Below are 25,677 nucleotides of genomic sequence, written 5' to 3'. Positions count from 1 at the left end.
AATTTTCAGCCTGTATGAGGACTGCTGCCCAACCCTAGTCTTTTCTAAAAAAAAAATCATATGATGGTCACTAAGCATAACCTCCACGGCAACCAATCATCCCATGATCCTATTAATGTAGCATGTCTAGGCCAGTCAGATTTATCCAGGATTGTTCACTACACCAAATGTTGGATTTTCTCCACAACTGACACATGTAGTCCCATTGGCTATGTGTATCCAGCAAGAAGTCCTCACCACTTGCGTTGCTCCTACTGGCATCAAATTCTGGTGACTTGGCATTAATGACACCACTGACAGTTACTACCAGTTTTCACAGTAACCTTGCCGCTACAGCAAACAAGACCATCCACAATGACCCATAATTTAACTAGCATGGTGTTGGGGGAGTGATACCACCTGAATACTACAAAATCATCAATGTCCACCCAGACAAATCCTACACCATTGCCACTGTCCACTATTGGCATCTCAGACCCCAGAAAGCTGATAGGGACATCACTGGCAGAGTCCAAGATCCATGCCCCTCCAGCTATGGCCACTATGGCTCAGTAATCAATATGATTTCAACTCCTCTTCTAACTGCAGTTTTCCAACATCCATTGCATGCAGACTCCTATTAGCATTTACTTGTGCTACTTTCACATGAGGTCACACAATGTCACACTATGGCCGTCCTTTCCACTAATGCAAAGTCCTTTCCTGCATATCTGTGCACTGCAGGCTCCTATGACCTGGCCTACCACAGTTAAAAGATAGGTCAGACCTGTTCAGTCCTTTACACTTAGCTGCAATGTGGCCAGTCTCCCAACATATGTAGCAGTGCTGATCATTCTCCCCAATGGCGACATGGCACAGAACCTAACCAATCCAAATATGGACTTTATCGGCCATAACATTAGCCACAAGTGCAGACAATATAACAGAGACATTTTTTATATCTTCAAATGCCAGCCTGACCAACAAAATCTTGAAGTCATCATTTGGTCTGACTACCCTCCTTTATTTTGGTTTCTTCAGTACTCAAGTCATTACTTCACTATTAAAAAATCAATTATTCCAAATTTCTCATCTCTAAACTCTTAAATATTGCCTTTCAAATTTTTTGATTAAGCATAATCAAATCTTTAGAAAAAACTAAACTTATTTTACAGACATTTTGAATGAATGAATGAATTGCAGGAGGCAGCAAGTATGTTACATATTACATATTGGATATAATAATTTAAATGCTTAGCATTTAATGATTTACAAAATTTTAATGGAATAAAAGGATTAGAAAAAGTTGTATGTCAGGAGTGTGCCAAAAACAACACCAGATAGTCAAATTATAACACCTTGCAACACTTCAAACATTTTTACTGAATTTTTAAATTAAATCAAAACTGTAGATACAAAAAAATTATTATTAGCAATAGGTAAATAAAATTTCAATTTTATATTTACAAATATTCTGAAATCTGGGCACCGAACACAATTGTGGGTATTATTCACAAAGACATCCACCCATCCATAGATGAAAATTATCATCTTATAAATTGCATCCTTACAACTTGATTCCACACCAGGAACAGCTGAATAAGTGGCTTTAGGAAATTCACGGTTATGAAAGTAAGTTTAAATATAATGGAAAAAACCATATTCAATTAAAAAATAACTGTGACTATGGGACTATGGTGGTAATGTCACAATCACAAGGCTTGATTCAACAACTTTTTCTATTATTAATATTCATGTTTACCACCTGTGCCTATTTCATTTTAATAATGCACTTTCTTATTTCCCTTTTAGAACATTCACTCTATAGATTTATTAAAAAGAACTCTTTCACATGTCTTTGAAAATTATACTGAAATCTGCATTTTGTAAAGCACAGTAAAATTCTGTGAAAAATTAATAATGTTTTGTGGGATTGATTGTATCAAGTTAGCTTGATTAAATTGTTATGCTCATGGCAATTAACATATATACAGATGCCATCTATGAACAGTTCAAGCGAAATTCTAAACTACATAAATCCCAAAATATTTACAATTAAAGAAATTTCTTCTTACTAATGTTATTGTGATTTTCTACAAATCTCAGGTAGCAAGGATTGCAAGATTATAGATATAATTAAACAGTTAATCAATGAACAGATATTCTTACAGAGTTGTTTACTTTTTAATAATTTTAAAGCAACTTTATTTCTTAATTAACAAGCAAATTAACAGTTCATCAGTTTTATCACTTATAATTTGTAATTGCTAAAACATGCAACTTAATTCTTTTCTATAAATTACAACTGCATTAAATGTCAAATTTTTATTATATGTACATCTAGTGTATTTTTGTGTATTTGTGAATCTAATAAATATACATTAATAAAGTTCCGGTAGTCTTAATATCATATACATTCTATTTTATAAAGACTGTTGTAAGTTTAATTAGCTTTGGCAAATACTGCACAAAGAAAGGATTTATAATTAACTAGTTTACATGTGCATAGGCATACATAAATATATATAAAAATTTAATTACCTAAAAGCTATTATGCACTGAGAGGGATTGTCTGTAAACTTTGTGTACAGATGGTCTGTATTTTTTATTTAAAACGTCTTACACAGTCTAGATACATAGAAGTGACTGTTGTCTCTATATAATGTATAGCATCTGTCAGTCCTTGTTAATAAGTTAAGCGAGTGGTTGCTGATGTTTGCATCCATACTATAATAATTTTGGCAAAAGGAATGCCTAACTATAAATAAGCAATGGTAGTGAATATAAGTGTTTCATGGCATAAATGCCACACTACACTAATAATATATTAAATGATTAGTGATTAGCAGCATGGACAAGGTGTAGAAACTTCTTATATATGACATCAAGAAGTGATTTTTACTTATGAAGACTGGATCAAAAATATTATGGAAATTTCAGGCAATCACTTTCTCCACAGATTAGATTAGCTGTAACACCAAATTTTTAGGGCTCAGGAAATTCCTATACAAATCTCATGTATGGTTTCAAGATATCAACAAAAATGAAATCTGAAATCATCTGTAAAGTAAGTGAAGTTATTGTAAGAGGAATGAAAGAATGTGTGAAGGTAAAAAATAAAACCAACATTTAAACTATATAAAATTTAGTAAGAACATTTTAAATACTAACAAAAAATAAATGAATTAAAAAGTGATACCAAGTAACAAGAAGTGTGATTTACAATTTTAAAAAATAATCAACATTTTCATTTCTTAATTCTTTTAAGTTTGAATGTATGAAATGATGGATGAGAATAAGCAGTAAAGGAGCGATTACTTGGGTACCTGAAGGAATTTTTTGGGTAAAAGAAGAAGTATAATAGTGTTTGTGCATTCAGATTCTCAAACTTAACAACATATTATGTTGTGCAACTATAACCATGTAATCTTCAATATTGTTTCAAGCATGGATGAAAATCAAGTTAAAATTTTAGCTCCAATAATAGTAAAGTTTATTTTTTTAACTACAGACACCACCTACAGCATTGAAGTTCTTGCAGTTGGCGACACAAATTTATGATTTATAATACCAGGGCCACATTTCTGATGGCAAAGCATTTAAATACATATATGGAGTAAATGGAAAGCTGTAAAATAAATTTACCACCTCCACAGATATTACCCTGGAAAACCTGCATAGATATTATTTGTTTTTGTTGCTGATAATGTTTACCACATTCACTTGATATTATGAGATTATATCCCGGACATAACCTTTAGTCGGGGGAAGGGTTTTTCCTGACTAAATATTTAATTAAAGATTACGTCAGAAAATAATGAAAATTTGTTTGGTATTTCAAGTATTCCATTTAGGGTTATTTTAACTACAATTAAATGCATCCTCAATAAAGTAAATTCTGCAATACTATTGTGTTCAGTAAATCTAAAGTACAATTTTCATGTAGATTGGTAGGAGTATTTTAGAAGTGGGAGGGGGAACAATACTGTTGCAGTCCCCCAGAGTAGGACAAAATACACACATGCAACTCAATGAAGACTGAACATTGCCTGATACCCACTTCCTAATGATTCATTTCCCTTCCCATCCTATAATTCTCACTACACCCGCTCACCAAAACCAAATAAACCCAGAGGCAAGTAAATTAACCACTCACATCAACTAAATATGCTCAAAAAATTTAGACCTATTGTATGAATTTGTGCAGTATGGCACAAGGAAACATGAAGTATTGAAGTAACTCTCACAAAATTAAAAAAAAAATGAATTTACAGTTTCAATGTTGAAAACAAAAAGTAAATTACATGCTATTAAGGGTCCCAAAACAAAAAAATTCAATTTCTAAAAAAATCTCCAACAGATGATGGCCATTCAAACGTATGCATTCCTGGAAGTGAATGCCAAGATTTCGTACAGCACTTTGAAACACTTCCATGGGAATTGCAGCAATTTTTTCTCAAATGCTCATTTTCAATTCAGTGATTGTCACTGGGTGAGTAGTGTACATTTTAAATGTGAGGTAGCCCCACAAGAAAAAATTGCACACTGACAAATCTGGTAATCTTGGGAGCCAATGAATGTCGCCAAACCGTGAAATTACATGGTTACCAAGTAGCTGCCGAACAGCTGCAATTGACACTCAGGCAGTATGGACCATCGCTCCACCTTGCTGATAATGAAAATTACGAAAGATTTGAAGTTCTACTAAAAAAGATTTGAGCATATCAACATACAATTCAGACGTTACTGTCGTTGCATTCCCTCTCTCATCCTCAAAGAAGTACGGTCCAATCACAACTCATATTGATATGGCACACCAAACTGTAATCTTTTGACTGAATAATTGTCGTTCATGCAATTAACAAGGGTTTTCAGCTGCCCAATACCTGCAATTCTGCTGTTTAATCCCCCTGATATGGAAATAAGCATCATCCAACATGAAAAGATTGTCTGATGGTTTTAGTTCCTGTACAACTTGAATTTTGTAAGGATGAAACTTCAAATCACTGTTGAGTATTCGATGGTCAGTGGTTTGGTTTAGGTTCAATGCTGCTGCGTGTTTCCTTGACAATTGCCATGGGTTCCTTCCAATTGTGACCCGAACTGCTTCAATGTTTTCTGGGGATCATGGAGTTTGTTGACTTCCTGGTGGTTTCTTTTTTAGAGCTGAACCCATCTCATCAAAGTTCTCAACCCATGTCTTGATGGCGTGGCAAGATGGAACGCAACCATGACATCCTAAATTTAATAATGTCGGAATTCCCATTGAGCAGCATTCACACTGCCACCATTTTTGTAAAATGTCTACATAGCAAATGCACATTGTGTACCAATCCACTGGTCTGTGATTACTAAATGGATGATAGTTGTGCACAAAAGGATGCCACTCACTCCCACCTTTCTACCAGTACCTCAGTGCTGTTACTACTACTTTAAAAATTTCCTTTTTCCCTGCGCCACCCTGAATAATTTCCTAAAATAGTACAAGGGGTTTTTACTGTATGCCAGGTACATCTGACTTTAAGAATTGGGAGGTTGATTTGATTTTTTCCTGATTCCTAAAGCAGGCAATGATTGAATTGTTGCTTTCACTAATAGCATATGTATAGAAAAGTCATTACAGTAGATCCAAATCCAACAAAGAACTTTGAAATTTGAGAATCTGATTTTATTGAAGGGTGTAGTAATGATCATTTGTATCTTAAAAGTATTATATCAAATGTTCTACAACATATTCAGTATAACTCTGTATTCTTTTGATGAATTAACAGAAAATATCAAAGATATTTCTAATACCAGAGCAACAAATCAGGAAAGTTGCACTGAACATGAAGAAACAAATTGATGCCTGCATCAACTCTAAGGTAGACATCAGACATTTTTTTGAATTAAAAAAAAAACAATTTTAGTTTTAAATCGGTTTTATTTTATCATAAAAAAATATAATATCAAAATTATATTATCATTCTTACATTTATTATTACAGTACATTCTGTAGCCACAAAAATAATTGCAATATTAAAATACATAAATTTGTAAACAAGTATATATATCCACATTATATTTTATATTATACACTACCATCTTTCTTAGAAGATTGTAAAATTATAATATTTTAAGTTAACTCACTTGTAGCCAAAAGGTATTAGCAAAAAGCATGTATCATTCTATATTTAAAAAAAAGAACAAGTTTTTCACCAGAAGTATTTATAGTGCATAGTAAAATATAATAATATATATATATAACATATATTGTTTATATATATAAACAATATATGTTATATATATATATGTGTATGTGTGTGAAAGTGTGTGTGTATGTCTGTGTATATTATATAAACATACATATAAATTACTGTTTAGGCAATATAAGGATCAGTGGGTTTAATTGGATCATCAGTGGCAAGAATTGATTCATGCGTCAAAACTTGCTCTTTGAGATTATTATTGCTACTTCTTTCCATTTTCAATAACTTGTAATAGCTGTATACAATTAGGAATACGTAGGTATGTAAAGCTGAAACAAAAACACATAAATATATTAAATTATCAATGTAATAACTGAACAAATACAAAATAAAAAAATTAATGAATTGTGGGGACAAAAGCCATATCGTAAAAATATTTAAGTAAAAGAAATAGCTTTGTTAAGAAATATTTTTCCATAATTTATTGTATTTATATCAGATTTAAATGATCATGATATCTCAAGAAAAACATCTTATCTGTAGGAGATACTAATCACATAGCATTGTGGCAATTAATAATGGAAATAACAAAGACTTGCTAGTGTCAATCTAGTGGCAACATGCAACAATTTATTCCATACTGACACAAAGCTAAACACCATATTCTACTACCTGTTTAATTATCAAAAGTTTGTATGAATATCTATGAAATTATTATATCTGATAATCCCATAAAGTCTAGAAAGAATGATAAAGAAACATGAATAATTCTCATAAACAAATAAGAAGTTGGGGGAAGACTGAATCTCAAAAAATAAAGTTGTTACGGCTAAAACAACACTAGATTAAAATGTAAAGAATATTAAAAGTTGTTTTCTTTATAATACAATTATCGTATCATTATTAGTGTAGGTGATGTAAAGGAAAAAAAAATTAACGTTAGCGTGCGTCCCTTTGAATTTAAATTTTCAATCAGGAAAATGTTCTACGGATTTGAACATAAAAAAATGATTAATTGGCTTAAAATTTCACTGTTTCAAATCGCAAAAACAATAATTTTTTGTTTCAGATAATCTGAAATGCCAAAAATGGTTGTTCAACATTACTGGATAATCAAAAGTTGGCCCTCCACTGATTTTTTTCAAATCGGCAGATGAAGTGAAACAGAATAACTTTTTGATGGGACTGATTTTGGTCTATGATGTAAAATAACGGCGCAGAAATGTTGAACCTAGATGTAATAGAAATCAAGCATGTGATTTTTTTACAGTTCAAGAAGGTAAAGGAAAATCAGCAAAATTTGCAAAGAGAATCTTTTGAATATTTTTGAGATAACAAAGTGAAGGATTGAGACCATACTTACAGAAATCAAGTTAGGGAATTTAACATATGCAGAAAGATGTGAACAATCATACAGAAAATATTCTGAGGCAAGTAATGATCGAATTGTTGTTTTCAATTACAACATACGTAGACATAAATCATTACACAAAACCCAAATCTAACAAAAAATACTTAAATTGAAATCTGTTTGTTATAGAAGGGATTTATTAATGATAATTTGGATCATGAAATTGTAGATCAAATGTTCTACAACATAATCAAGAAAAGGTTCTCTAATCATTTATTGAAACAACCTTCTGATTCCAAGCATTAAAAAATTTACCAGCCAATAAAAACTAGAAATCCACCAATGCAGAAGCAGAAACACTGAGAGGAGCCATGGAAGAACATGTTTTACACCAGATGTCCACAACTGATTTTTGTATTTTACTGATAAAATCTGTAAAAGGAATTATCTACTCCAGTTCTATTCTATTGTAGTATGTACTATTTTAGACAGCTGTAATGTAATAATTTTGGAATCCATAAAGAAGGTACAAATAAAGGAACTTTTATGCCAGGAATTGATGGTTGGGAATGAAATCAGATGTATAATGTTTGCTTAAATCATTAATGGGCACCATCATCCCAAAATGAACAATATCTTTTTAGAGTGATAACTGCTATACTCAAAACAAAAACCATATGCTTATATAATTTTCGTTTTAGCTGGTAATGAGAGGAATCATGGATGAAATCGACCAAAAGTTTCTTATTTCTAACCATTCTTATCAGAGACTTTATCACAATTTTTGTCAAAAATAAAAAAAGGAAAAGAGAAATAATAAATGTGAAGTTCCTTTAGCATTTTAATCAGATTAATGATTGTTGCAAATGAGTTTCATAACTACATGGTTAACATATGGAAAAAGAAGACTTTCATGTCTTCAGATCTGCAGGTATTGTACAATGTTACCGTAAATTTGGATTAAGGCTTCAAAAGATTATCCTGATTTTTTATGACTAAAACCAACTCAATAAAGTAGAATAATGGGATGCAGTTAAAAATTTTCAATAAATAAATAAATATAGAAAACATTACAGACGACTACTTTCCTTTGCAATGTAATGATCATCTTATTTAAGAAAAAAAAGAATTTGGCCAAAATTTTGCTATTTTCAAAGGTTGAAAACTAAAGATTTTATATACAACTGCTTGGATATTGAACAATAATATGTTTTTAATTTTAACTTTTTTTTTGGTTTCATTTATACAGTTAATTTTCCTATTTCAATAATCTTAATATTATGTATTTTTCTAATAATATTATTTTTTGCTTATTTTAATATTTTGTGATCAAGCACTGTTAATTTATAAGAATTTCAATTAATTTCTTTTTAGTTCTATAAAACTGAAGATTAAAATTTTGTTTTTCTTAACTTTAATGTCATCATAAGAATGTGAAAACTTAATTTTACTTTTACTAGCTGAATATTCTGAATAATGTTTTAAGGCGATATAATGTGGAAGTGCATTTGTTTTGTAATCAGATTTTAAAACAGACTGTTAATAATAAAAACATAATTGTCATGTTAAAATACAGGTTTAGCTTTTTGCAGTTTTTCATATACATTTTGTTTTTATTTACATCCATTAAACTTATGTACAGCCAGTCTTTTATTTCTTAAATGACACATAGCCCATTATAAAGATAAATCATTTGTGAAATACTCTGTTTCAAAAAATGCAACTTTAATCATTTCTAATTTCATCACTTCTGAAGAATTACAAGTACGGTACTTAATTTTTAACTTAAGATGTATGTATCATAATCAAATTAAACAGAAAAACTTAATTCAAGAATTTCATACTCAATTATTTTGCCACTTAATCAATTCTTATTTGAACTTATTTTAATAAAAAAAACAATTTTTTCTTTATTTATGTGTAAACACATACATTAAAAAAAAAAAAGGTAAAAAAAATTGTACTTATTCCTCATGACATTCCTTTTCTTATTTTTCTCTATACTTTACTTTTTTCATTCATACAGAATTTTTTATCTAGTCTTATCCACATCTTAAATAAAACTTCTTTTATAAAATCAATTTTAAATACACACTCAAAAGTAAAAGCTTTTTTTTTCAATTTTTACTTAAGTTTTGATGTTTTTAAGTAAGCAACAAGCCCCAAATGAAGTGTAATTTTTTTTTTAATTTGGTATTGATGTCAAGACATCAGGAGTTTTTCTTTTTTTCTTAGTATGCTTAGTAAAACATGTTAGTATACTTACCTAATACACAAATTAGACGAAAATTGTCTCTATCAATGCCTCTTTCATTCCATCCAAGATTAAAAACTGTGAGGAAGTATAAAACTATTGCTATACCAGAAGCCCAGATCCATGGCAACATATAACGAAGTTTCCTCTATAAAAGAACAAAATACCATTCAAAACTTATAAATTCTATAAAAATGAACCAGATATTTTTTCTAAAAAAAGAAGAAACAACAGGATGTACATGTTTCGGAAAAATGTTACTATACTACATTCAAAGTTTAATGTAATAAACTAATATTTAATTCTACAAGTTGCATTAAAAAAAATGTTGGTGAATGTTATGGTAGTACATTCCTACCATTTTTAATATCAGTAGAAGTAAAAATGAAGCTCCCATAAACATAGATCTGAAAGCACCTTTTTATCTGTTTTTCCAATATTTTGTGTTTTTAAATAAAAATTTACATCTCTGGAACAAACTAAACTATTTAATGCAGTTGGCATTTTTTTTTTTTAGTAATCTGTATGAAATAAATAAATATGGAAATGTGTATTTGTAAATTTCAAAATTGCAGCAATATTAATTTTTTCCCTCTACAAATTAATAATTAGTTAAAAAGTATTTTGTGAACATTTTTATTTTATTTTGTGTCGCTTTACAAATCAGACTTCAAACAGTCAAATTATAATAAAAGATGTCACTCTAAGTCTATAATCAAATTAAAAAATAATTTTTTTAATATATCCCCGTCTCGTTCTTCTTCCTAATTGCATTTAAACAGCACACTACCTCTATGTTTTCTTATACTATTTTTTTACTGCTTACTAAATACCAAACAAAAGGAAGGAATAAAGTACATTGTCATATCCAACTGTGTCTTAAACCACCTTGATCTCAATTTTTATCTTTAAACAGGTCTATTCTTACAAGATATTACCTTTGTTTATATTTCACTAATACATTCTGTATTTAGAGATTATAAACATATCTCCACATATGTAATTTATAATAAAAAAAGTACTTGATAACATATATCAGTAAGTTCTGTTTTTTAAAAACATAGTTTTATTAAAAAAACAGTATTATAATAAAAAAGTAAATTAATCTTCTTTAAAAAACATCTCACCAATTTTTTATAAAATAGCTCCTAAAACACTGTCTCTTGAAAAAATACATCTAATTAAAAAAAAGGTATTAATATTACAAATGAACAGGTGAAACTGAATATGATGAATGGATTCAACAAATAGTAGAATTCAAATAATTATAAATTCATCTAATAGGTAGCAGTATATATTTATCAGCGATAAATTTTCTTTTAAATTACAATTTAGCAATCTGATTATGAAGGGTTAACATCCTTCTTTTTTGAGTTTGTTTATTCATTTTTATTACATCTGATGAAGCTGTGTACACTGCAAAAGCGCTAATTCGAATGTAGAATAAATAAGCAGTAAGTGATATTTTTATTTTGTTTTATTTATTATTGTTTTACGTTTATGAGAGTACAAATTTAATATTATTTTGTAAATATGTTCATTTATGTTACCTTTTGAATGCCAATAAGTAAAAACAGTGAAATAATTCCATGGATTATAAATAATATAAAGTACATTCCCATTTCCATTGTTTTTTCTGAAAAATAAATAAATAATTTTTTAATTTTCAGCAATATAAATTTTAGGATAGAAACTAAAGTAAGTTTGCTACATGCAAACTTAACTAAATCTAGTATGTTGATAGTTCCAAATTAATGAAAAATTTTGGTAACAAATTTTTTTTTGTAGTATTTGTTTGGTAAGTAATGATATTTCTATAGTTGTGTTTTATATATAATTGTGCATCTCTATAAACATTTTACTACATAAGATATGTTTTCAATCTACAGGATATAAAAAAAATAATAAAAAGTAGAGTTAATATGGAAGAAGTTTTAAGTTCAGTGTGGATAAAAGTTGGTCTAGTGGTGAACTCGTTATCACAAATCAGCTGATTACGAAGTTGGGAGTTTAAGGTTCAAATCCTAGTAGAGGCAGTTACTGTTATACAGATTTGAGTACTAGATCGTGGATACCGATGTTCTTTAGTGGTTGGGTTTCAATTAACCACACATTTCAGGAATGGTTAATCTGAGATTGTTCAAGACTATAATGTATTTACATGCATACATTTAATTCTCATTCATCCTCTGAAGTAATAACTTACAGTGGTTCCACAAGTTAAACGGAAAATGAAAGTGTGGATAAAAGCTGTGAAATTTAGAGTTTTATAACAAGGGCGTGGCTGCACTGCTGAGGGTATGGTAGTCGATGCAGCCGTGATGTGTAGAACTGTCTTGCCAAGAGCGGTATCTGTATGTGATAAAGCAAATGTCATGTGGGACTCTGCGATAGAGGCGAGTGGAAGAAGGAGGTCTGTCCTCGACTCCCTGGTGGACTAGACCAGAGGCCATAGTAGTTGCTAAATTAATGAGATAAACTTGATCGGTTGTGACCAACTAAGAGATCAACTTCAAATTACCGTTGTTGCAAACAACACATTTTGTGGTACGCTTTACGCCATATTTAAAACTCATATTCCGAAATATGACACATTTACAATAATTTACATTTATCTAATTTTAGACAACCAGGCATATAAAAAAAAATTATTAAAAATTAAAGATACATTTGTTTCCATATACCAAAATGCTTTTGTTGTTTGTAACAGTGTTAACCAGCTACAGTTGTTAGATCGGGCGACACAGAATACAGTGTCAGGAAAAAGAACGTAAAAAGTTAGTAGTGGTCTTGATTAATGTATTTAATTTTATTAACAGACTGAAATAATACCAATGCACATGCAAACATTAGTACTTGGAAGACTCCTTTGACCCTGAGAAATGGTACAGTAGATGTTATGTAAAGCTTGGACTGTAATGATAAGACATATTCAGAAGGCAATGATGGATAAATTCCTTTCCTCCTGAGAAGCATATACTGCTGAATAATGATTTTATTCAAAAACCAAATGTAAATTAAAATTAACACCATCACTAATTGAAATTAATTACCACCAATATAATCTGATGGGTTACATTCTGAAGAAAATACAAAGGTCTTTTTTGATAAGATTTTCTATAACTAATGGAAAAAATTATTTTCAGAATTTAGAGATCCACACTTCTTAGGAGAGGCGTTTTTTTTTTCATTTTGCAAACAATATAGAAAACACTAATTTTTTTTACTGTTTTCTATTCCTAATATATATGTTGCAGTCTATTAAAATTCTGAAACAGTACGTAAATATTTTTATCTTTGGATTTCTTTACCGTTTTTACCCTTTGCACCTTCTATAATCAAATTTTCAATTGTGAATTCAGTCAACCAACATTTTTCACAAGAAAATGCAAAAAAACATTTATTTTTTAACTTATCTTAAAACCTCTTCATTTCATACTCTATCAACCCACCTGATTTTCAACATTCACCAGCATATCTAATTACAAAAGCCTCTATTTTTTACTTTTCTCCCATTCTTATTGTCCATAATTCATAGCCAAGTACTGCATTTCAAATAACCTTTTTAAATTTGTAATCTACATTTAAAATAAACAGATTATTTTCTTTAAGTTTTCCTATCTTGTACTATTATACTATTCATATCTTGCTTACTTAATAAATTCTTTATGATTTTATGAATATATGGCAAAATTCAGTAACTTTGGAATATTGCCTTCTCCTCTTTTAATATTTAGCTCTCTGTTATTCTTACTACCTTAGCAGCATTTACTTTAAATCCAAGCACGGGAAAATAAAAGTAATCATGCTGCAAAACAGATGGAGGTAACAACAGGTATCCTCCTGCCCATTCATAAGTATAGCCAACTCTTGACAACTTTTAAGGTTATACAGGTAGATCTTACTGAAATAGAAATAAGTAAACTTTTATGATTTCTTGTTTGGATTGTTTCTTTCTAATCTATATGAAATGGAAGTATAGTTAGTTTTTCATTAGTTTTATCCTAATACTATGGATGAAAAAACCTCCAGGTACATGTGAATAATGATTTTCACCAAAATAAGCAACTGGGAAAACTAGCAACAATCTTGAGGTGCGGTAAGGTACAAGGTGGTTTATACTTCTAGTACGTACTACAATTCGAAACCAAAATAGGTAAGAGTTAATGCCACCTCATAAAAACCAAACTCTTTTCCGGTACATGTAATTTAATCAGCATCATGAGTGGTGGCAGTAGTTAATAATACTCTTGAATGCAACAAGATTATTGTATTAACATATAAAAGGATTAAAGTAAAGAGAATTACTGGAAGAATTAATGAGAATGGCAAACCTAGATGTAATGACATGGAATAGAGGTCCTCAGCAAAACAGTACGCTGCATACCTTACAACATGGTGCTTCCCTTAGAATGTCTCAGAAAGTAGAATCCTGAATGGTAAAGAAGAATGTTGAATCTCTCTTTGAGGTACAATGAAACAGACCCGAAGAATAAGGTGGGAAAGCGATGGTTAGTTAAGTTTTGGGAGGTTATAAGCCAGAAGTATAAGGATATTGAGAGAGATTATGAAAGAAGAATGATGAAACATGAACGAAAGAAGGCGATCTCTGTGGCAGAGTGGTAGTGTCTTGGGCTTTCATCTGGAGGTCCCGGGTTAAAATCCCAGTCAGACATGGCATTTTTCATCCAATACAGAATTCCATTTCCATATTCCATGTACAAGCTTCAAGCTTATGAGGCGAAATCATCAAGAAAAAGGAAATAAGTCCATTTAGCCAGTCATGAACTGCTGCCTTGATATCGTCATTACTTTCATAGTGAATCCCTCCAAGAAACTCAATCAATTTTGTAAACAGCTGGAAATCACACGGAGCAAGATCTGGACTGTGATAATCAAAAACAACCCCCCAAAACCTTTGAAAAGTTCACAAGTCTTCATGTGGATGTGCATTGCCATGAAGCAAACATACTTTGTGAGTCAAAATGTTGGCTATACTAATGAATGGCTGGTAGGGAAACTGTTAATTCATCCATCTGTTTTGTAGCATGAATGCTTTTATTTTACTAAACTTATACAGAAGACTCCATGGTGATCCCAGAAAAAATTGTGGCCATCATTTTGCGTTTGAATATTATTGGCTTTGAATGCGATCAATAATTATGCCACTTCAGTGACAGATGTTTACTCTCTGGTGTGTAGAGCAAAACCGATATTTTAGCACAGTCACTATGTGTGATGTAGTGTTTATCGCCATTTCTATGGTACCACTCCAGGAATGACAGAGCAGTAGACAGATTTTTTGTGTGATTGTCAGTCAACATCCTCAGAACCCATTGGGTAAAACTTTTATGGTAATTTAGATGAACAGAATTTCATATAACATACAGGAAAAATATCACAAAGTTTGTTTAACATAAAATGCCAGTTCTCTCTAAAATGTCTGTCAATCTGTTCTTTCAGCTGTTCAGTAATGAAAGTAAGGCGTCCTGAGCATTGCTCATAATGAACAGATGTTCTCTTCACCATAAATAAACGCTATTTCCTTTATTCATTAAACTGTCACCATATTTGACAATGTAATATTTAACTGTGGCAGTAATTTGATGATGAATTTCCACAAGACGAACACTTTGCTCATTCAAAAAACATATGACTGATTGTACCTCACAGCTGGCATTCATTATAAACACATGCAAAGTCACTCTGTGTCAACAATACAGCTACAAAATTTTATACAGCCCAAGCAGAACAATTGAGATCAGCTGGCCTTGATCCATTGTTGTGACTGAAGTTGTGTGCAGCCAATGGGTAAACGATACTTACTTTCTGGACGACCATAGTTCTTTAATCCTAAAGTAAGGATAAGACTGCATAATAATCAGAAAAATAAGAGCAGCAGATATGTGCCTTTTCTCAACCCAAGACTTTTCCATTTTTTTAGTATTCTTTAAACAGATTGGTTATACCTTGACTTAATCTTTTTAAATGTAACATTAATTAAATCAAACACTGCAATATACTAAAAATTACAATATCAACATAAAATTTGAAATGGTTCTTATCAAAATAAATCCACTGAAAAAAAAAAAATCAAGTGTATAAAGAATAACTTACCGTTTCTCCGATATGCAATTCGTTCCATTTGTCTTGCTTTCATTACTGAGTCTGATTCGTAACTATCATAATCAAAACTATAATTAAAATTTTCAAGAAAATAAGTGTAATAAATAAGGACTGCTGAAGAGGCTGTACTAATAACCCCTAATATCTGAAAGAAAAAATTACTTTAAAATTTTACTCGCTCATTTAATACATCTCTAGTAGTAGATTTGATATTATAAATTTAATAATAAATAATTCTGTGTACAATATTATTTTAATGACATTTTTTAAATTGTGAGCAGTAATCTCAAGGCTCATGGTTCCAAACACTTTCTCATTTCCAACTAATTTTAAGGAAAATTAAATTAAGCAAAATTAGATTTTGGGCAAGAATGTAAACAATTCTGATCAGAGGCAGACTCTCTATGAATTCATTCTCTCTCTCTCTTGCTCTCTCTCTCTCTCACTTCCCTCCCTTTCTATATTCTGTCTTTTTTAAAAGTTCTGTGGAAATTGAGTCAGTCCTGATTTCCATTCAAACACTACAACCAATAATATCATGAAAATCATTGCATGCGAATATAAATTCCATGAAATATAATTTTTTTCACAAAACCTTCTGTGGATAAGAATGTAATAATGAAATATAAGAATAATGTTTAAATGTAGGTTTCTGAGTAGGTGTTAAAGTTCTTCACTAATAAGGAAATACTGATTTATTTTAATTTTATGTGGGTTGTGGGTTAAACTGATTGACAGATTGACATTAATTTAAATGGATGCTACAGTATGAATTAAAAATAAATCATAGTTCTAAACTTAATTTCATCATAATCGACTAAAAATAATAATGGAATTAAATAATAAGGAATATAAAAATCTTTATTTTATTCTATTACTGGTGTAATTTTATAATTAATTATTTGTATTCATATTTACCACTGACAGCCATGAAATGAAAAGTGATCCTGTTCTAAGGCTAAAGCCACCACAAGTCTCTTTAAGTTGAGGTATTTTCATTTTTGTTTTTCTTTATGTATCTGAAAAATAACAAAGAAATAAGAAGTGTAAATTGTAACATGGTTTAACAGGAACAGGACTAAATAAAATGGTTACATGAAACGTGAAATAAAATGAGTTCTAGGTAAACTGAATTTGTTATAACCTCATGGTTCTGTAACACGAGGAATTTTTCAGGAAATAAATCGCAAATCTGAAACAAAATGCCGTCAGCCTAAGCTTTATTTTACAAACTAGTTTCCACAGATCATTGATCAAACAACATCACAGATAAAACAACATTGGGTGAGTTTTCCAGCACACTACTGGCTACATTCTACTGCTACGGTTATTAGTGGCTAATGACCGTAGCAGTCAATGACACTTCTATATAAAATAAATTCACTTTATGCTAGGTACTGTAGTACAATTTTTTTAAAATTATTTTATTAATCTGACTTCCAGTCCGATTGAAAATTTTATTTAAATGTAAAAAATACTATAAAGTCAATTTGAGGATATTTTTGTTTATGACAAATTATTTAATACTGAATTATTATAATATAATTAGGCAAAAATATGCAATAAGGAGTTAACCCTCAAAAAATGAAAATTTTAGATTAAATCATTTTATTGTTCTATTTAGAATTCCTAAATATTTTGCAATGATTCAGTTCAAACAATAATGCTAAGAGAAAAACATATATAATAACAAAATCCTTTTAAAAATTTCTTCATTTACAATATTACTGTTATGAAAAAAAAAAGAGTTAACCATTGTGTTTATAAAAATTCCTTACATCTTCTTTTGCAAAAATAATTTATTTTCTTAAGTCTCTTTTAACAGTAGAAACCAGTAAAATTCAAAATGAAGTCAAGCAATAAATTTTTGAATGAAAATATTTCATTCATGTTTTTAAACAGAGTGAATTTTCTCCATCAATTATTAACAAATTAATATTATTTTCTTTACAATTTTTACAAAATAATTTTAATTTTTCCAACACCGGTTCTTTATTTTTTATAAAAAAAAAGATCTTATTGTATTTAAACTAAAAGAATTATTTTACAGTCATGGTATTTATTACAAGAAAAATCGTTATACTGTTTACTTTCAATTTCACTAGTTTACCTAGAAAAAAAGTTGTTTTCTGCAAATTATTTGCACTTTTGAATTTATTAAATGTTCAAGTTTAACCTTACTCAAACATACAAGTAAAAAAAAAATGGAGAGTTTATTTTGAGAATTATTTTTAGGCAATTAATATTAGTATGTGCAGATAAAAATTGTAATGTTTTTATAAATACTGTAAGTTTTGTTTGTTTCATTTTTATAACAGTTTTGTAAAAATAAAAATATATAATATGATATTGTATAATATCACATTATTTCAAACAAGGAATTTGTGATTGACTCATTTTATTAAACTGTATCATCTCTGTGTTATGTTTCTATAGTTGTAGTGGTTTTTTTTAAAGCAGCTGTCCAAAATTTTTTAAAGAAAATTCTAATTTTCAATTTTTTGACTAATATAAAACAACAATTTTTTTAAAAATGTTTAACTTCTGATTTGTTAATTTTCATAAATATATAATCACGAAAAGTAGTCGTAAACATTAAAGACTTCTCTGGAAGTATAGAATAATGTTAAATCATTATCGCATACCTAAGTCCTATTATACAAAGTGTGAAGTTATTCTGATAAAGTATTTGCTTTTTTTTTAAAGGTAATCAACAAACTTAGGAGAATATATAATTTTTTGCATTCCAGACAGCCTTAAGCTCACACTCATTAGCATTCTCATTAGAATGATTTCTTTGTATCATTTCTCTGCATTCAAGTTTTTGTAAAGATGCAGGTTTCTCATTCTTATATATTTTTTTTTTGTTTCAAATGGATATCCAAATTTCATATACAATCTTATGCAAATTAATGTGAACAAGAGTATATTTTCAAAAAAATCAAATTTATTATAAATAAAGAATGTGCAGCGTTTATTTCAGTATTTTTTTAGAATTTAATGTGTCCTCCTTGCTCTTTAATAACCATTTCAATTCTTTTAGGCATTGAATTTATAAGTTTTTTTTTACATATTTATTTAATTTCTTGATCGTTAAACCACACCTTTATCACAGTACAAATCATCTTTTCTTTGGTAGTGCAGTCCATTTCTTTCAGTCTTTTCTTCACAATTGCTCACAAATTTTCAATTGGGTTCAGGTCTGGTGAATTTCCATGCCAGTACAATCGCTAAATCCCTTTTTGAGATATGAAAAGCTTAACTTTCTTTGATGAGTGGCAGGAGGCCAAATCTTTTTGAAAATCAGTGTTTTTGACTCCAGTAAATCTGCATGTTTTTGAAGTTCTGGTAGAGCCCTATTTTCCAAAAATGGGATGTACTTTTCACTGTTCATCATTCCAGAGATAGGTACTAAAGTTTTAGGTTCAAAGGAATGTGAAGCATCCCCAAAACATCTTCTTTAAAGGATGTTCTACAAACAAGTTGTAGAACTTGTTTGATGTGTTTTGGCAAAACCTGTTCATGATCGCTTCTTTGCACATGTGACTAGAAAATGACTGTAGTCGAGAAAAGAACTTTTCTCAAAGTCTCAACACTCAGTTTTTGTATTTTTTGGCCTAAAGAAGCCTTTTCTTCTTCATGGCGTTCGTAAGAAGTTGTTTCCTTATAGGTCTTAGTGCTTTGCGATCGCTTTCCAGAAGTCTTCTGTGTACAGAAGAATCGTGGATTTTTACACCAGCTGATTCTAATTCATTTTGCAATTCAAAACTATTTTTCTGAGAATTAATTTTACTTATTCTACATATAAAAATATCATCTTTTAAGGTGGTTTTACGTTTTCTTCCTCAGCGACCTTTTCGTAGAGGTTACCCATGTAATGATTTAGACTAATTACACTGATAAACATAATATTTGTTTTCTAACATGCAATACATGATTTTAATCTGTTTTTTGATCCTGAAAATGAATATGAACTCAGAATCTTTCTATCACCCACCACTTTTGAAAAATGTTTTAATTTTAATTAAAGGTTTTTTTCATTTTTCAACATATAGTTAACATTTTAAGCTCCTATATTGTATTTTTATAGTTCATTTTTTATTGTTTAACTTTGTTAACATAATTTGTAAGTTATAAATAAACAATACTAGACAAAGAATTAAATCATATCATAGTCACATATTATGACATCATATCTAATACTAAAGAGTGAGCCTTCATGGACAAGATTAATCATGTCTGTGCAGGTCAAAATATGTAGCTGAAAACACAGCTGTGTTGTTTGTACTCAGCACTGGATTTAAGAATAAATTAATTTTGTTCAATCTTATTGTTGTCTTAAGTTTGTTAACACTGCAGTGTCATAATGCCTCGAAATTGTGTAAACGATGTGGATGTCTTTTGTTATGTATGTGGTGAGTTTACTGTAAAATCAAATAGAAAAACATTACACCTTTAATTAAAAAAGCATATCATTTGTACTTTCAGTTTAAAATTGGTAATCAGGATAAGACATGGGCTCCTCATGTAGTATGTTCTAATTGTTCTGTATATTTAAAAGGATGGCTGAAAGGTACACAGAAGGCTTTGCCATTTGGTATACCTATGGTTTGGCATGAACCAAAGGATCATGTAACAGATTGTTACTTTTGTTTAACAAGAGTCTGGAATTTATAAAAAATCTAAACACAATGTAAAATATCCTTCATTGCAATATGTAATGAAGTCTGTACCTCATAGTGAAATTATTCCAGTTCCTGAGCCACCTGAGAATGTATGTTTCGAAAACAGTGATGAAGAATCAGGCAGTAATGAAGAAGAAAACAATGATTTTGATTTTGAATTATCTTCCAATAAGTAATATCTTGCATATCTTATATCACAAGGTGAATTAAATGACTTTGTTAGGGATTTAAATTTATCAAAAAAATCTAGCTGAACAGTTAGGATCAAGACTGCAAGGTTGGAATTTACTTAAAAAAGATACAAAAATTTTGGTCTTTTGAAGCCGACAAAAAGAACTTTCTCAGTATTTTATTGATGAAAATAATTTGGTTTATTGCACAAATATTGATGAACTTATGTTGCACTTAGGACAAGTTTATAAACCCGAGGACTGGAGCCTTTTCATAGATTCATCCAAGTATAGTTTAAAAGTGGTTCTACTACACAACAGTAACAAATATCCTTCAATACTAAATACTTATAATTTGAAAGAGACATGCGATGTGATAAAAGATGATGCTCTTGAAAAAATAAATTTTAAAAAACATAGCTGGAATATATAAGGTGATTTGAGAGTTATAGCTATTTTGTTAGGCATGCATTTAGGCTATACTAAGTACATGTGTTTACTTTTCGAATGGGACAGCCGAGCTACAGATAAACATTATGTTATCAAAGAGTGGAAGAAACGAGACAACTCCAAATGGGAAAAATATTATTCACGAGCCCTTAGTTAAACCCAAAAAAATATTTTTACTCCTCTCCATATCAAGTTAGGAGTAATGAAAAATTTTCTAAAAGCAATGAAGAAGGATAGTCCCGGATTTTTGTGCATCGGGCAGAAATTTCAGAGTGAAGATGTGAAACAAAAATTAAACAAGGAATATTTGTTGGTCCTCAAATAAGAGAGTTAAATAAGAAAGATGATGATACACAATATCTCAGTGTTAAATATTGTGTAAAGTATAGTTTGGGCTTCATTTAAAGATGTTTGTAAAAATTTTCTTGGAAAACAAAAATCCGACAATTACCAGGATATTGTTAATCAACTTCTTACTTCGTATAGAGCTATGGTATGTAATATGTCTTCGAAAATACATTTCCTCCACTCACATCTGGATTTTTTCTCGGACAACCTCGGAGACGTAAGTGACGAACACGGTGAACGTTTCCACAAAGACAATTCGGTGATGGAAAGCCGCTACAATGGTAAATGGGCCGAAAACAAAAATTTGAAATGGAGGGAAACAGCTGTACTACGTCTGGAATCAGTGATGCAACATAACTAAAAATTACCTATTGTTCACATTAATTTGCATAAGACTATAGAAGTAAAACTAAAAAATAAAATTAATTTTTTTGTTTTTTTAGTTACATAAATAAAAACGTATGTTTACAGTTCTGTTTTATGCTTTTCCAATTTTATTTTAATTTCAACATTCTAAAGGCAGCATTTAGTAAATTATAAATCTTGATTTTTGCTTTTGTTTTGTACTTTGACAAACTCTTAAGGTCAAAATTTTAATAAGAATTTAAAAAACTATTATTTATTAATTTTTAGTAGATTTCTTGCAACAGGATTTTATTTTTATGGTTTTTTATTACCATTTTAAAATGTTTAGTTTTATTTAAGATAGAGATATTCCTAAAAACATAGGCACACAAAAAAAGAAACTGCAAGAAATGAGGTAGGCAACAACAGCTAGTGGAAATAAGAAAGGGTGTGCAGAAAAAAACAACATTAATAACTACTGTCAAACATGACTTAAGGCTGTCTGTAATTTGTAGTGAAATGTAGCATTTTACCTAAAATATTTAAAATATTTAAACTAATTTTTTTTTTAGTACTTACACTGAAAACATTTTGAATACAACAATGACTTCAGGCTACATATTTTTACAGTATAAAAAACCAACATTAAGTAATCACTAAAAACAAATAAAAGTTATTTTTAAATTAATTATGTGACCATTCCATTTTATATGAGCCCAGTATAGAACCTCCCTTTATTTTTTTCTATCATTTAAAAAAAAACTGGAATCTGAATAAAAATTTCAATTCTTAATAAACATTAAGAACTACGTTTTAAGTTTTAAGAATTAGACTGCTGCAACCTATTCATGAGCTTACTGACCTAAATGAACTTGACCTTGTATTATAACAAAACCAATAACTAACCCAGCAAAACAAATAATTTAGTCAAACTACATAATCATAGACAAACTGTATGACATCATAAACTAAGCTAATTTTATAACGTATGAAGCATTTCCTCGATGAAAGTGAAAAATAAATAAAATAAAAATTTACAAACAAAATAATATTAATTAACACAAATACAAAATATCCAACATGATATTACACAAGCATATATTTAAACAAATAGGAGAAGGTCATGAAAAAGAAAACTGCATTGCATTATGAATATACAATATAAAAGTAATTTTTGTTTTGCAATGTTTAACACCAAACACCGTAATAATTTTAAGTATTAATTGGATTATGATTAAATTATTTAAAGAAAAAAACGTGGTACATTACTTTTGTATGTATTTTATTAAAACCTGATAATATTTAGATGATTATAACATATTATCATAAATAATATCACTGATAACAACTTAGCTCCCCCACTCCTATATCTGAGATAAAAATTTATCTTAGATTTTTACACTCTAAAATAATTATGAACTAATTCTACGCTATCATAAGTTAAAATTAAATGTCGTTAATTAAAACTGAATATGAGCTAACGTATCCTCAACCAAAATCCAAATTTAGGCTAAGATGTTTTATCAGAATTGAATTCTAATTTAAATATTTAAAAAACTTACAGAATAAGTTTTTTCAAAATGATGTCTGGTGACTGTCATTCTTAAAGGAATAAAACTTAGACGGTGAATTTTGTTTTAAAAAAAGAAAAACAAAATTAAAACATTTCACCTTACAATTATATAATACTTACTCAATACATATAATATTTTCATGTAAAAAATATTTTTCATAAAGTTATTTTTTGGGAACAAGCTTTACGTGAATGTTAGGTAGGTACTCCTTTACCATAATTAACATAATGCTTTGATATAATACTTCAAACCAGATGAAAAGATTAATCAAGCTACATACAGTAACTATGAGATTTAAGTCAGATTCATAAAAAAATAATCAACTTTGATGTAAAAACAAATAGTCAAACTAAATAGTAAAACAGAAAAAGCCAAGGATTTAAGTGTTTTAAAGAATACACAGCTGGTTCATTTTTTATAAATTTCAATACTACCAAAAATTATAACTAATTAATATATCAAATAAAAATTAAAAACAATCTTCCAACCAGCTTCAACTATTCTTTACATCACTCCACCAAGTGTATTCTGCCTTATTTTAAAAATGATTGTCACGTTCCTCAATATTCCACACTTACAGAAAAACCAGTTGGCATTTCTTTACTTCTTTATTAAAAAAAAATTATTTTAGTAAAAAAAAACAAAGTAAATTCCTAAAAATGAAAATTTAATTCTTAAAAATTAATATAAAAGTATCTTAACTTTTTTATTAAATTTGATTCAAGAGATTCACTAATTAGTAAATCCTATTTTTTTCACTTTCTTGTACTGATTTCAGGTTTTTTATTTAGATTAATTTTCATTCAGTGATAAGTTCCATATTTCACTTTGTGAATCATGTGTTTTTTTTTTTTACAGATTCTGATTAATTAAAAAAAGCTGACAACACAGTTGTAGGACTTTCCTGTCATGTGGCTATTTATAAATAAAATATAATTAATATATTAATGACATATTGAAAAAAATCCCACGTTATAATTAAAGGTAATAAATACTGGCTTTAGGTTAAAACCAGAAATTTCAACTGTGGTATTACTAAAAAAAAAAAGAGAAAAATTTTATTTCAACAACTTCAAATATCAAAATCATTTTCACCACCCTTAAAAATATATAAATTTATACATCATACGACCATGCTTGTTACTTTTTGCACAAACCCTGAAGTGGGAATCAAAGTTCAATTTTTTTAACAAGCACAAGAGTCTTTAAAAAGACTCTTTTAAAGCAGTCTTGATTACAATAAAAAAAGGGAAAGAAGAAATGTGTTAAAAAATGCATAACTTTTGGTTGGGTCTGGCTGCTTGGTGGGGTTTGGTCTCCCAGTTTAGAAACAATTAATTTGTATGCGTAATTAGACGACAATAGAAGAAACCTCAAGAAAAACAACCATCATAGCGATCACTTCAAAGTTTAGAGCATTTTTTGGGGTGAGGGTGCAATTTTGCAAAACCTTCTTTTTGGAAATAATGTTATTTTTATTTCCTTATATGAAGTAAAGGAAGAACTATGATTGTGAAAAATGTTTTCAGATTTCAACGTAAATATCCATTTTGACCATCCCTGAATCCATTTTGACTAGTTTCAGCATGATGTCTGTACGTATATACGTATGTATCCCCTAAAAAACTATTACCTGTAGGATGTTGAAATTTTGGGTTTAGGACTGCTGTAAGATCTAGTTGCGCACCTCCCTTTTTGACTGCAATCAATTGAACCAAAAGTGTCCAAAAAAGCCAAAAATATAAACAAAAATTGGATTTTTGAAGTGTTCTTAACTGCAGTAATAAGTCCTCACTGAGAGCTTTTCAACAATATATCATAAGTGTTACTTATTTTCATCGGTTCCAAATTTATAGCCACATGAACTTTTAATTAATGAAATATTTGGATCTTAAAAGGGGAAGGCACTTCGATTCAAATCAGACTTCATCACCTTTTTTTTTAACTTTTTTTTCTTTAATTTAAATATATTGATTTATTAATAATTACCTTATTTATTAATAATTATTAAAATTAACCTCCTTCACATTTTTACGATAAATAATAATTCAATAAAAATAAAGATGAAAAAATATCAGAAGTTATTAACGAAATAAAATTTTATGTACTTTTTTTTAAATGTGTACATGTAATTTAATAGGCATACAAGGAAGTCATGTGGTGCCCGCAACAGATTTCTTAATTGTTAACAAATGTGGCTAAGAAAA

The 25,677-nt window shown here is 29.3% G+C and overlaps 1 protein-coding gene across 1 annotated transcript in view; it reads right to left on the bottom strand.

The window, feature by feature from the left end:
• Positions 1-5,882: 5,882 nt before the first annotated feature.
• LOC142331154 (uncharacterized) overlaps positions 5,883-25,677 on the bottom strand; it is a 39,223-nt gene continuing 19,428 nt past the window's right edge. The window contains exons 2-6 of the mRNA XM_075376861.1: positions 16,817-16,917; positions 15,890-16,043; positions 11,323-11,408; positions 9,785-9,920; positions 5,883-6,496 (exon numbers count right to left, since the gene is read on the bottom strand). Coding sequence (XP_075232976.1) covers positions 6,339-6,496; positions 9,785-9,920; positions 11,323-11,408; positions 15,890-16,043; positions 16,817-16,897 — 615 coding nt within the window. The 5' untranslated portion in view covers positions 16,898-16,917 and the 3' untranslated portion in view covers positions 5,883-6,338. The remainder of the gene's footprint in view (positions 6,497-9,784; positions 9,921-11,322; positions 11,409-15,889; positions 16,044-16,816; positions 16,918-25,677) is intronic.

The sequence above is a fragment of the Lycorma delicatula genome, chromosome 10 (genome assembly GCF_047948215.1).
Source record: "Lycorma delicatula isolate Av1 chromosome 10, ASM4794821v1, whole genome shotgun sequence".
Lineage (NCBI taxonomy): Eukaryota > Metazoa > Arthropoda > Insecta > Hemiptera > Fulgoridae > Lycorma > Lycorma delicatula.
This window is presented reverse-complemented; position numbering and strand designations above follow the sequence as displayed.